Source organism: Grammomys surdaster, unplaced genomic scaffold (assembly GCF_004785775.1).
Source record: "Grammomys surdaster isolate TR1022 unplaced genomic scaffold, NIH_TR_1.0 130, whole genome shotgun sequence".
Classification (NCBI taxonomy): domain Eukaryota; kingdom Metazoa; phylum Chordata; class Mammalia; order Rodentia; family Muridae; genus Grammomys; species Grammomys surdaster.
The window spans coordinates 14,656,034-14,670,143 of record NW_021604588.1 but is presented as its reverse complement, the minus strand read 5'-3'; the positions used below and the strand labels follow the sequence as shown (position 1 = coordinate 14,670,143).

General features: G+C 41.8%; 1 protein-coding gene across 2 annotated transcripts; it reads left to right on the top strand.

Moving 5' to 3' along the window:
• Positions 1 to 341: 341 nt before the first annotated feature.
• Rgs4 (regulator of G protein signaling 4) lies at positions 342 to 6,486 on the top strand. Of its 2 annotated transcripts, XM_028758957.1 has the most exons (5): positions 342 to 504; positions 2,735 to 2,839; positions 3,266 to 3,327; positions 3,484 to 3,650; positions 4,071 to 6,486. In XM_028758957.1, exons 1-5 carry the CDS (start codon positions 461 to 463, stop codon positions 4,308 to 4,310), a joined length of 618 nt encoding a protein of 205 aa, XP_028614790.1. In that variant the 5' UTR covers positions 342 to 460; the 3' UTR covers positions 4,311 to 6,486. The 2 variants fall into 2 exon arrangements, with proteins under 2 accessions (XP_028614790.1, XP_028614800.1); XM_028758967.1 differs by lacking the exon at positions 3,484 to 3,650 and having other exon boundaries at positions 359 to 504; positions 4,071 to 4,251.
• Positions 6,487 to 14,110: the final 7,624 nt, after the last annotated feature.

Here is a 14,110-nt window from a genome sequence, read left to right as displayed (position 1 = left end):
TCTGGGAGGCAAGATCCTTAGACACTGGTCTTACAAGCCAATGAATAAGTCCCATATTTTTCAGCACCGTGGATTCTATATTTCCTTTCCTACAAACGCAGAACTTCACACGTTGGTAGAAACGTTAAGCAAAGCCTCATTTTCTATATGTCTACTTTGTGACCGGCTTCTCTCCGCTGGGTCCGTTTGCATCCCTGATGCGTCAGTTGTTTCTTCCCCCGCCCTTTCTGAGGGCTAGAGAGGCAGAACGCGGCAGCGAGCCGAGCCTGCAGACCTGCCATCTGATTGGCTGCCGGGCGCGTGGCTGGGCTATAAAAGAGACCCCTACAGGCTTGAGAGCCAGAGGCTCAGAGGATTCTGACAGCTTCTTTGCAGAGCAGAAGCAACTGGGCTCAAAATAGAAACTACTGCTCCTCCCGCTGCCTTTGTCTCTTCGCTCCGAATCCCACAGTTAAACAAAATGTGCAAAGGACTTGCAGGTCTGCCGGCTTCCTGCCTGAGGAGGTAAGATTGGTTTATGTTACTGGCCAGGCTAAAGTTTTGCATAGACCTTTTCAGTGAGTCGCATGCTTTACTTAGAAAGTTTTCTGGGATCAGGGGCTATATGCTCCAGGAAGTACTGGTAGCGTCTCCCTAGAACTAGCCAGACTGGTTGACTTAGGAAGCAGGCTCCTCAAATGTTGCTTTTTTTGTGTTGTATTTCACATGACTTTAGTTTTGAGACTGGTTCTGACTTTTAAGCCGGGTCCTTTAGTTAAGCTATTTGGAGTACTAAGTGATAGGAGATTTGGGGGATGTATCTGTATTCTTTCTATAATTATTTCCCTGTGTGACGGCTGAGGACCCAGAGTCAGGACTAACTAGTTCTTGTGTGAGGGAAGAAGCCACAGAAGGAAGTTTGGAAACATTGTCAGAATGCTTTCCGTGGCATTCTTCACTGTCCTCTACCTTAGCTGTAAACAAATGTGAGAATAAAAGATTCTTTTCCAAAGTAGGTCTCTCCTATCCCTCTGCCCCACTTCCGATCTTGAAGTGAGTTGTGGTTGAGAAATAAATACAATTTGTAATATACCACACAAGTTTTAGTGGTACTTCTGTGTTTTTGGATTCATTTTTTAAAGGTATAAATGAATAATTTCATAGAGTACTTATATAGTAGTTGATTTAAAATAAAACATAAGGTTAGTGTGTGTTACATGATTTCCTCTTGAAATTAAAGGTCAGAAGTCATCTGTGAGTCTACCAAACCTCCCTAACCATCCTTGGAGATATAAATCTCAATTTGGAAACAATCCCCAAAAGTGCAGTGCTTGTGTGTTACTGAGTCTGCCCCCAAAGGGTGAAGCAGCTTTCATCTTCAGTGCCAGGGTCTCCAGAGGGTCTTATCTGCTCAAGGTCACACGGTTGGTGGCAGCAGTGGAAGAACCATGACCAGGTTACTTATCTCCAGGGACTTCTGAAGTAACTTTGGTTTTTATTTTTCGGCTTCTGTTGTGTTACAAGATATTTTCCAAGCATGCTTCCAGCTCTTTGGAAATACCCCTTCATTTAGTCAATAGCTGTCGGGGCTCAGGCAGGGGCAGCACATGGAGACAGGAAATCATATCTCTTTGGGCTGGATTACAATGCATCATAGCATTGCCTTAGGACCATCCCAATTTCGGATGATTTTTATCTTGCTGCCACTGGGGAGGATCTTGTCACTAGTCACCAGCTGGGGAAAAAGAGAAAGGAAGATGGCCTTGTGAGAGATGGAAAAGTACTACCTTAAAGGGGAGCCCAAGAATAGCGGTGGAATTCTGACATTCTGAGAAAATCCACTGATAAGCTCCCAGCACATCAGCATCCATCCTAAGGTGCTTCTGAGCATTCTTTGCCAACCCTTCCAGGCAAAAACATCTTATCCTCTGTTGCTCTGGTAACATCATTGTTCTTAAACCATTTCTTGGCTTTTATAATAAAAGAGAGAATAGCAATATTAAAAAAAATCTATTAAGAAAGAATGACAGAGTTGAACTGGAAGCTTCAAGTAGTCAGAAACTCTGTGGTACCCTGGCTGCCTGTTAAGTGGAGGCTGGAAACTGGAAACTGCTCTAATTAAACAATAACTTGCCTCAGCCTTGACTCTGGCTTGCTTCTCCTATCCCAAAGTCTCAGCTGCCCCTTTTAATGTGCATCTTCCTGTAATGTAGATTTGGGGTTGTTTGTTTGTAGCTCTAGCTGGAGGTTGCCTAGAAACAAGCCTGGTAGGGCTGAGTTGTTAGCCTGAGCTCCTGTACCATTCACTTTTTCTGCTCCTCTCTGCAGGGCTACACACTTAACCTGATGCTGTGCACACACACACACACACACACACACACACGCACACACCCTTGGGAACTCCTTGGCTACCACTGTCAGGGCTGATTGAACTCACTTCTACTTTATTGAAATGCTTCCACTGCTCATCTTTAGAAATAGCACCATGCTGCCAGAAGGTGTCCTATAGGCTCCTGTTTTGCAGTTACTGCATACATTTCAAAATAGCAGTCACTTCTTAACATGCTTTCACTAAAGATATCAAAGATCATATGCAGAATCAAAGGAATCTCTTCTGGGCGTTCAACTCACTGCCGCTCCCCTAAAGAGGCTGCTTCTAATCCACATAGCAGTCATGGAGGACTCTTAAGAGCCCTCATGTGTCTCTTTTAAGGACATGTGTTTTTCATGCTAATTTTTGTCTTCTTCCTTGCAGTGCAAAGGATATGAAACACCGGCTGGGATTCCTGCTGCAGAAGTCAGATTCATGTGAACACAGTTCTTCACACAGCAAGAAAGACAAAGTAGTAACTTGCCAGAGGTAAGAGAAATGGCTTTAGCAAAGAGCCTTTGAGTGTTAACTTTGATGAGAGAGAAGTTGTATGCTGTATGTAAAGAGTGAGTGGTAAGACAAGTCCTTAGCTGAGCCAGATTTGGGTCATGATGACCTCATTTCCAAGGGAAGGGTACACAATTGTAATCTTGGAAGGTTAGGAGGGCCGTGAGTTCAAGACTAGCCTGAGATTTATAAAAATGATATTATATCAAACAAACACACACACATGAGGGTGAAGAGACATAGACATATAGACGACAGAGTCCAGTTTATGTCAATCATAATTAGAATCTGAATCTCTACATATGTCATTAAAAACTATCCTAATAAACAATATATCACATTTTGCCTTAATTTTTTTTAAGTCTATGCTATGTATTTAAATCATTCTTTCTTCTGTAATATCTCCAGGGTTAGCCAAGAAGAAGTCAAGAAATGGGCTGAATCACTGGAAAACCTGATTCACCATGAATGTAAGTAACCATACTTCTCTCTTTCTATCTCTGTATCATCATATAAACACACACACACACACACACACACACACACACACACACACTGAAGATAGCATTACTCAGCATAAGACAATCCTTTTCTGGGTAACTATGGCTCTTTGTCCTCTGTCACAGGTGGACTGGCAGCTTTCAAAGCTTTCCTGAAGTCAGAATACAGTGAGGAGAACATTGACTTCTGGATCAGCTGTGAGGAGTACAAGAAAATCAAGTCACCTTCGAAACTAAGTCCCAAGGCCAAGAAGATTTACAATGAGTTCATCTCGGTGCAAGCAACAAAAGAGGTACACTTCCATGGCAGAGAACTTCCTAGAATTTAGTGGGGATTCATAGGAGAGGCATTCAGGGCCAGTGATCAGATCTACGAGTTAAAGGAACAACAGGACTGGCTATTATAATTTTGACAACATTTCAAGTTAGTCTATTAGAAAAAAATCTACTTTTGTCTATATGATCTCAATGACTCTCCTTAATAACTATAATCATAAAACTTGCCAATGGGAGAAAAGAAAGTTCTCTTTCCACTTAGAGGCAGAGTGGACCTTTTACACACATATGCCAGGGCACACCCAAATGTCCTGGGCTTGACTACCAGGAGGAAGTTAAAGAAAGGGTCCCAGCTACTCCTTGTTGAATACAAGCCTGCAGCCCCCTCTCTCCATCAGGGCCTTAAATCTAATGCAACTTTTGTCTTTGCACTTCAGGTGAACCTGGATTCTTGCACCAGAGAGGAGACAAGCCGGAACATGTTAGAGCCCACGATAACCTGTTTCGATGAAGCCCAGAAGAAGATTTTCAACCTGATGGAAAAGGATTCGTACCGCCGCTTCCTCAAGTCTCGATTCTATCTTGACCTGACCAATCCTTCCAGTTGCAGGGCAGAGAAGCCGAAAGGAGCCAAGAGTTCTGCAGACTGCACTTCCCTAGTCCCTCAGTGTGCCTAATTCTCACACAGAGGCAGAGAGCCAAAATGCCGAGACTCTATGTTCTGGAAAACCTGAGGCCAAATATTGATCTGTATTAAGCACCAATGCTTTATCCACATCGTAGCCTAGTGTCCATGCTGCCTGCCGTGTGTGAGCCACTTCCATGTAAAACTAGCCTTAGTTGTGGTGTTGGGGTTTTCACTGGGGTAAGACCCAATTTGTTTTCAATTTTCCCAAGTTTTCTTAAGGGTGTCAGGTGAGCAAGTCTCCAAATAATGGCCCTGTAGGTCTGGATTTTCAACCAACAGTTTGACCTCAAGTTAGTTAGTTGGTACACTTCATGTGACAACATATGCACATGCAATGTCGGCCAGCAGCACTTCCTACGGACTCTCAATGTTTAGTTGATATTAGTGTATGTATATGTATATATTCAATATATATAACATATGCATATACATTCTGTATATATCATATCTATGTATTCAATATGTGTGTGAATGTGCATGAATATATATGCATATATTTTCACACTCGCACATACATTTCTTCAAGAAAAGATGGGAAAGATCCTAGGTGCTCAAATTGGAGTGTGCACACATGCTTGCATGCATGTTCTGATTTCTGGTCCTTCATATCATGTCTGAACAGGGCAAACTAAATTAACTGCCATGCAGGCTAAGAGAAGAACACTAACTTGTGAGAAACAAGTTCTGTAAAACCATTAGGTCATGATGGAGAGTAGTTAGGGCCTTTGTGTTTAATCACTGATGGCCTCCACATTGAGCATTAAGCTAAAGTAGTTAAAGGTTGAGTACTCTGAAAACTCTGCTGTCTGACTGACACAGAACAGACTTGCATCAGTGATCGCTACTGGCACTTTTAAGTCCCTATGCTGACAGCCTTCCCTCCTTTGCCCGGGTGCTCGGGGCATGCTGATTAGCAGTTGGGTTGGTCTGGAGCTGGATGTTTGAGCTGAATGAAGGAATGCAATTTGGGTCCAGGCCTTGCTGTCTAGCCCTACCAAGGACTACTGCTTACATGAGGGCAGAGGACCTAAAGATTATCTTATTTCTTTCCTCTCTTGATAAGGTGCTCTCCTATTCCTAACCCCCAAGAATGTCACCTGTCAGATGAGCCTCTTTAGTTCACTGTGGTTGGTTGTTCACTTTAGGAACCATGGCTGCCTGCAGTTGTTCTAAGCTACATGCCTACATTTGTAAAGCATCATCAGGGGGAAAGGTTAAATTTTAGCAGGAGGAAGTAAGTTCTAATGAACTGCAAAGCACTTTTTGGTTTTCTGCTTTGAAGTAAGAGCTTGTTCATCCCATCCCAAACACCAAGGCTAGCAGAGACCAATGAAAGGAGAGAGGAAAGAAAAAAGAAAGAGAAAAGGGAAAAGAAGAGGAGAGGACTACTGTTTGGAGCTTTTCAAGGCACGTGAAATACTTGAAAATTTCTCATTTGTGTTATTTATGATGTTTTGTACAATGTTTTTATTATTGCATTGTTTTATAAATGGAGGTACAGGATATTACCCGAGTTATTAATGAGTGCCCAAGAAGTAATTTTCTTCTCATTATTCTCAACGTACTGCCTTTGGGAGCACACACATACTTGTGCAACACTGCAGTCATTGCTCCAGTGTAAATAACATGCACGAGCACCGTTGTGGTTAGTAAGCCAATGTATCGGGCTGCAAAGTGAAGACACTGGAATAGTGTGTATCCAAGTCTTATCATATCGAAGACATCAGTTTTCTAACGGTACTCGTCTTGTCTCCCTTGACAGTCTTGCTTGTAATGTCCCCAGAGCTCCCCATCAGTGTTCCTAACTCCTTTTTGTTATACACAAGTTCACGATCATGTCTGCATCACTCTCTGGTCTTGCCCTAATATTATCATGACTTTGAGATTGTACCTGTACTCACAGACTGCTGTCTCACAAATAGGTCTGGAAAGTCATTCCGAATGAGAAGTAAATTATTTTATGTAATACATCTTGAGTGTGTTTTCAGTTGTATTTCCATCGCTCTTTGGTACGGTGAGCCTGCCTGCTGTTGGTCCATGCAAGGAATGCTCCTTCCGTATGCATGTCTGTTTCTGCTATGTGCTTTGTAGGCCTCGATGCTGATGCTTCCAATGAAACACACAGATCTTATGATACCAGTAAATAAATGCTTCCTATAAAACAATATGCTTGGAAACACATTAATGATCTAGAGAGGCATGCTGCGAGAAACAGCAGGATACAGAATGCCTTTAGAAAATGACTGATACAGTCTTTTATCCCTCCCCTGTCAACCCCAGGAAGGAAAGTAGAAGCTGTATTGTTTAGGTTTTGGCCCCTTTCACTGTTCAGCTTGCTTCTGCTCACAGGCTCCAGGCTGCTCTAGGTTTGAAGACTAGGCAGCTTTAGTGTTCTTCAGGTCTTCAATTGGGGTGGGATGGGGAGGGGAGAAAATTCCCCAAAACTTAAAAAAAAACAGAAAAACAAACCAACAACAAAACAAAACACCACCGCCAAAATAAATAAATAAATAAATAAATAAATAAACAAACCAAAGGAAACCAAACCAACAACAACAACTGGGGTTTTCTCACCCACTTGTAGTTCACTGGCTTGTAACTTAATTATGAAGACTAGTTTGGGCTCAAGTTCATGGTGATCCTCCTGTCTTGACCTCCCAAGTCTTAGGGTGACTTGTACAAGCCTTAGGGTTTCTGGATTCCTTAGGCTTTTAAGGATAGGGTCCCCCTTCTGAGCAGCTGTCTACTTTCAATTACCTGACAGAGTGAAAAAAGTTGTGGAGAAGCTGAGGAGGCTGAAGGTACCTAGAGGTGTCTAGGAGGGAGCTTCCTGCTGCAGCTACTCAGTGTTGTCTTTGCACTTTGTGAATTCTGACCAAGAGGACAGAATGCTCACATCTGAAATCAGGGATTTATCATGTCATAAGACTCCCGTTTCCTGGATTTTTTGTTTCCTGTTTTAAAGGTTGTGCTCTCAGGGCAGTAGGCAGAGATGATTGCAGACATTTTTTTTTTCAAGTCATAATGCTTTTTAAAATCTGGCAGAAACCTTGGGTCCTATACTCAGGAAAATACATGAAGGAACCCAAGTTTCTCATAAATATTTATACGAAGTGTTTGTACTCTCCGCTCTCCAAACCCAGACAGAGATCTCTCTGCTCTCTTTTTCATGCACCGGCCCCAAGGTGTCACTTGCAATCATAGGGATAAAGAGTGGAGCCAAAGTATATTCTCTATTGTCCCTTTCCCCTTTGCTGGCAGTTTCCCAGGCTATACATTCCAGATGGTGCAGGCATAAGATAGAAGAGTTTTGGTAGTTAGAGTGCATGGATTCTTGTCTATTCCATCACAGCACTACGACTTAGATCAATTCTAAGATTATCTTTTAAACATGACCCTATGCTGATGCTATTATTCTGTGTATGTGGCAGGGCTGGGGGGGGGTCAGGGGTTGGGTAAAGAGGCTCAGATGTGTAGATTAAGACGCCTTGTTTATCTTGATGACAGTCTAAAAACAGAATCTAGACTTTGCTGGGGGAATTCTCCCCAGTGGGGCTCTAGCTGTATTCTGAATATGCCTGTTGCCAATTTTAGAGATTTAAAACTTTAAGTAGATGACAAAAAAGTAAAAGAAGAGAAATAGGGAAAGAAGAAAGAAAAGATACAAAGAAAAAAAAGAACTACCATCAAGGGAACATCAGCTATACTGACGCCCAGGCTAAACACATGGGAAACAAGAAATCATGCTGGCAAATGGGGTCAGCTAGTTGAGTCAGCTAACTGATGTGAACAGCCAGCTGCAAAAGCTGGTAGTGTAGAGGCTGAGAAGGCCTGGTCATCCATTCAGAGGCTGGACTTAAACCAGGTATCTGTTTAAGTCCTTAAGCACAAGATGGTCAATTAAATTTCCTGTTATTTTAGTCCATATTGTTTTGCTTCTTTTATGCCTAAGATGGTGCATAGAAATAGAAATAACATGAGAAAGAAAATTACTTGCATTTGTCCTTTCTGTTAGAATATGGAAAAATTTCGATGAGGTGACTTGGTAACCTTTTACCTTTCAAATCCAATATTTTAGACTGCATATGCAAAAAGCTAACAGAGAACAAATATGAAAGTCTGTTTCTATGGCTGATACAGATGAATAATGCTTGAAGCGATGATATGTTTCCATAGAAGCCTAAAAGATAATGGTCTCATCCTACATTCGTATCATGAATTCTATTTTATAGGGCAAGTAGATGCTAAATGCTCTACATTATCCTGTTTACCCCCAGAGTAGGATTGTATTAGTGTCTTTCCATTGCAGATGGGAAGACTTAGATACAGGAAAGTTCTGAGATTCACCCAGTAGCATATACCAAGAAAAGTGGTAGAGGGTGAGTCAAACCCAGCATTCCCCATCCAGAGCTCATGTCTCGTTACTCTAGTTGAGAAAGAAGGGTAGAGGGAAAGAGGAAAGGGAAGTCATAGGAAGTACAGGAAGCGTCCCAGGAAGAAGTGGAAAATGGAGAGAAGAGGTAAAAGGATAAGACAAATAAAGCAAAAAAGGAAAGAGGAAAGAAAAAGTACCATGGTAAGGAAATGGAGGTATGGAACAGGAAACAGAGATGGAATCAAAGGTGCCTCCGCTGAAACAACAAAATGCTAACCACTCATCCATTTTAGGGCATGTGTTGGCTGGAGTACTAAGCAGCTGCTGTGGTTTCCTATGTCTTTCCTGAGTTAGGGCAAGCGGGAATTCTCTTCAGATCTTGTCAAAAGTACATTTTGAAAACAAGCATTAGATACCAAGGACAGCTTCCCTCTAAGAGTCACTTTTCTGGCCCTTTTTTGTTCTCTAAACTTGCCAGGTTTGGTACCATTCCTAGAACAGTAAATAAACAGATATATAAATAAAGATTTAAAATGATAAAAAGTACCCTAAACTCTATGGTTTGAACTTACTGCTACTGGGGGGTGGGGGGAGAGTGCATTACACACCAAAGTGAAGTCATTCAGCCAGTAGGAGTTATACACAGCCAGGACCACAGCTGGAAACAGGCATTGAGCCCATGGTCCTCCTCACGTTCCTACTTCCCCTCTGGGAGGAAACAAGTAGGTGAAAGGTCCTTGTTCCCACTCCACGAGTTCAGTCAAGGCAACAGCATGTACAAACTGGTGAGCTAGACCGTGGGAACCAGAGAGCGGTGGCCTCCCAGGGTTCTGCTAAGCTGACTTTGGGTTCATCGCTGCTGAAATAAAGGAGGCTGTTTTCATCCCTTCATGGAATATTTGTAAGATTCCCAGATTATCCACCAACTCATTTGGGGTTTCTGTAGCTGTCTTCTCCCAGTACAGCGTATCCCCCAAAGGTCTCTGTGATGATGGCTGTGGGAAAGGAGCTAAGGTCTTGTTGAAGACAAGCCACATGTTGTGTCTCCCATCACTGTCTCTAACATTTGCTTTGTCCTCTTCTCCCCACCAGAGGACATGGCCTTTTTGATAATTTTGTTTCCTAACTAATATGTACTTGATTCTTTTTTGTTGTCACAGAGGAAAATTGTCAGGAATGTTGGCAAATGCTAGCTCAAATGTTTCTCTCAACGATATCCTACCTTAGCAATGGCCGGAGCTTACATACAGTCATTCCATCTGGGAATTCCACACACTCAACAGACATCAAGCTATGTATCATTTCTCTGGAGAGAACCTCAAAACTTTCCCTTCCGCAGGGATGCACCTCCTCTAGGTCCTTAGGGAGCATGGCCTAGGCTGTTGACTTAACCTGTCTACGGGCCTCTCTACCACCAGTTGGTGAACTTCCAATTCATCTCAAATAACTGTTACTGTCTTAGGTTTGCATTTGGTCTTCCTCTTCCTGAAAAGTTACAGTGCTTCAAACTCTCCTGCCTGGTATTCTAGACCCTAGAGCATTGAAATCTGTCAAGATTTCTGGTCTTATCTTCTACAAGTCTCTCTTTGATCCTGCTGTGAACATTGACAATTTCTGAAGCGGAACACAGTAAGTTGTTCCTGCCATTTTCTGGATAGTGCATCTCCTTCATTTATTTAACACCTACATTCATTTTAAATTCAACATTTAAATTCAGACCTATCCCCATTGAGAAACCATCTCCCAGTTTCAATGGCATTGTCTCACTGCTCAGCATGGTTTTATTCCCAGAACATTGTTCAGCAATCGCTGGTTTTTGTCTTCCAAACTATATTGCCAAGTTCTCAAAGTCACAGACTATGTTTCATTGATTTAAGAAGGCCAAGTTACTAGCACCAAGTTACTAGCCTTACACTTGCAGGATGACTGCTGGCAGGGTGACTAACATCAGTTTATATATTTCCGGATGGAAGGAGCAAGTAGTCCATCTGGCTCCTCCCAGTTCCCTGGGTGCTTACGGCATCCTGAATAATGATGTGATGGAATCTTCCCGAAGTCTACTGTATTCCTGTCATTTTCTGTAAAACACAAGAATGTTTTTCCCGGCCTTGTGATGAAGGGCTGGGAAAGAAATATAGCAGGGAAAATATTGCTGTAGCCACTTACAGAAAAAAAGAGTTTGTAAAAAGTCATGTGCGCTCACAGTGAGTACAAATACTATTTTACATATGTAATCTTTAAATATGTAAAAATATATTCGGGTCCTCCAGCGTGCACAATCCCTTCAGTGACATCTGCAGCAGATTCACTGGCATTCATCATTTATTTTGTATTAGTAGCACTTTGTCTGCTCTAATTCTTTTAATGCCTATCACCACCATGATTAAGAGACTGTAAAAATCCATTATCTTCCCTTCAGAGGTGAGAATCTGATGCACAGATAGGCAAATACTTACCCAAGACAATATGGCCCCACAGATCAAGTATATCTCCTCCAAGCATGGAGATATATATATATATACATATACATATATATATACATATATATGTGTATATATATATATATATATATGTATTCACTGTCTACTTTTTTCTCAAAATGTATTACAGTTACATTCCCACTTTTGTGCATTTCTTCTGTTTCCTCTGAACTGCCAGCCACAGACTTGTCTCTTCTTACACCCCATCTCCTTCGCATCCCCCTTCTTAATCCACACTAGATATTCATGCATTTTTGATGATATTTAAGACCTGTAATGGTGAACTAAATCCAGATCCCAGCTGTACAGGCACTTCCATAATAGCCAGTTACTTAGCTGCGTATCTAATTCTTATCATCCCATTAGCATTTGGACTCAGTCCATGGAATAATTACCAATGGCAGGTCAGCCAGTCTCCACACCTGCCTCCAATTCTGTTGCCTGATTTATGGGTCTTTAGCTTACTGATAATTGAGAAAATAACATGGATACTCTGTGATCTCAGCAGTAAAGACAAGTGCTGAAAATAGGTTTGAACATTGCTTATTTTTGAGGATAAAATACTCTGAGAAATTTGAAATACACGGGCAGTTTTCAGTATAAATAGAAAGATCTATGGAACATAAAGGAAAATGAAGGAATTATTGAAAGGAAATCATTGGCTATATTGTTTTAGGTATTAATACTTTCCATTTGTTAGGATTGCCATTAAACCTAGCACTGGAATTGTGCCCTATAGAGGCTCACCCATCCAATTCTTCCAATATTTCTAATTCATGAATCTATCAAGACTTGAATGAGGTTGAGTTCTTTGCTCAAAAATCTCACTACCAGAAATTGGACTTGGGATTAAAATGAATTCTATTTGAGACCCTAGATCTTTGGCTTGTAGAAGCTCCAACTGTCCCCGCCCTTGTTACACTGTCTTCAGTACACTAAGAGTCTACTATCATCTGAGATAATTTTATGTGGTGTTAAACTTATCTAGCCTTTGATACAACTGATTACAGCAAGAGAAAATGCTCATCTGAAGTAAAAGTTGAGGAGAATTTTAAGAACATGATAGGTTCACAGGGTCTCAACTCTATAGATAGTTTAGGGGTTTGGTGTTTGATTGTCTTACTTCCCTTTCAACTGCTGTGATAAAGACCATAACCAAGAGCAACTTGGGGAAGAAGGGTTTATTTCACCTTGCAGTTTATAGTCCATCATGGGAGGAAGTCAGGATAGGAACTTACACAGGGCAGGAATTTGGAGGCAGGAGCTAATACAGAGGCCATTGAGGGGTGCTGTTTACTGACTTGTTTCCTCTGCCTTGCTCAGCTTGCTTTATTATTGAACCCAAGACTACCAGTCCAGGATTGGCGCCACCCACAATGGGCTGGGGCTGGGCCCTCCCCCCTTGATCACTAATTGAGAAAATTGTTTCTTGGTCATGATGTTTTGTGCAGGAATACAAACCCTAACTAAAACACTCATCTTGCTTTCTTATATACCCCAGGACCACCTGCCCAGGGATGTTATCACCCACAGCGGTCTGGACCTTCCTACATCAATTATTAATCAAGAAAACGCCTGATAGGCTTGCCTACAGACCAAGTTGATAGAAGAATTTTTTCAATTGAAATTTCATCTTCCCAGATGGCCCTAGCTTGTGCCAAACTGATGAAACCAACAGCACATGGAATAATTTTGAAACAAGAAGAGGGGAGGGAAGAAGGAGGGGGAAGGAGAAAGAGAAAGGATGGAAGTAAAGGAAAAAGCAAAGAAAAGAGCACAGAGGGGGGAAGGGAGAGAAGAAAACAGACCTATGGTCAACAGTAAGTTAACAACATAATCACTTTCAGTGTGGAAGTACAGAAACAAGCTCTGTTGTAGGGAGCTGGGGCTGTGCACCCACTTATATAGGTAAGTTGATATTACTCTCTGAATCTTCACTGCTGCCTAAATGAACTTAGAAATATCCGTTTCAGGCAGTGTCAGAGCTCTGCAAGAAATACAGTCTACATGTAAGGGAATTGAAGGCTGATGAGAAAGGCCCTTGGCCCAGCTACTTACTCTTCTAGAGACCAGGAAGCATAGTGTTTTGGAAGACACACAAGGCACACTGGCCGAATCTACATTCACAGGAGCCTGTGAATTGGATGTTATTTTATGGTCTCCATTTGACAAATGAGGAGAGGACAATTCAGAGAGCTAATGAGTGATTGAGTCTTTAGCCAGCCTATTCTATGTTCTTCCCATAACACCATAAAGCTTTCTAAATTATAACTATCATTCCCAGACTATACATACACAACAAGAATAAGGCACCATTGACAGGACACCATGTGGTAGTGGACTGAAAGCATTTGGTTGGTGAGAGAGCTCAGGAGACATGTATCTTTAGGAGTCACGGGTCTAAAACTTTTGCTGTACCTCAGGCACCTTTGAGAGATGTCTTAGAAAATAATGACTATAGAGTGGAGACAAGCTACTCAGAATTCCTATTCCTTCTTATAAAGACACTCTGAAAGCCCCGAGGAGGATAATAAAGTCTCAAACTGAATACTGTATCAGATTGAGAGGAAGTTAGTTGTAGATACTTCCTTTAGTTAGATTAGCTGTTTTCCATAGGGGAATGTACCCACACAGTCGATGACACATGATGTGTCACGTTTGTATAGTAAATATTCTACTAATGCGGAAATAGTGGGAAGTATCTTTGAGAACTATTGGGCCTTTCTTGGGTCCTGGAAACTCAAAGGCTACCAAAACTGAATAAGTGGCTCTTGAGTTTTTGTCTCAAAAACTTGGGCAATGAAAGTTAAGGACCAGAGAGGGCAAGTTTGTAGGTTGAGGGTTAAGAAGGAGGAGAAGGAGGGAGTAGGAGAGAGAGAGAGAGACAGAGAGAGAGAGAGAGACAGAGACAGAGACAGAGACACAGAGAAAGAC

Coding starts and splice junctions, on each gene's coding strand:
- Rgs4 (XM_028758957.1), top strand. CDS start 461: ATGTGCAAAGGACTTGCAGGTCTGCCGGCTTCCTGCCTGAGGAG. Junction 505..2,734: donor CCGGCTTCCTGCCTGAGGAG/GTAAGATTGGTT, acceptor TCTTCCTTGCAG/TGCAAAGGATATGAAACACC. Junction 2,840..3,265: donor AAAGTAGTAACTTGCCAGAG/GTAAGAGAAATG, acceptor TAATATCTCCAG/GGTTAGCCAAGAAGAAGTCA.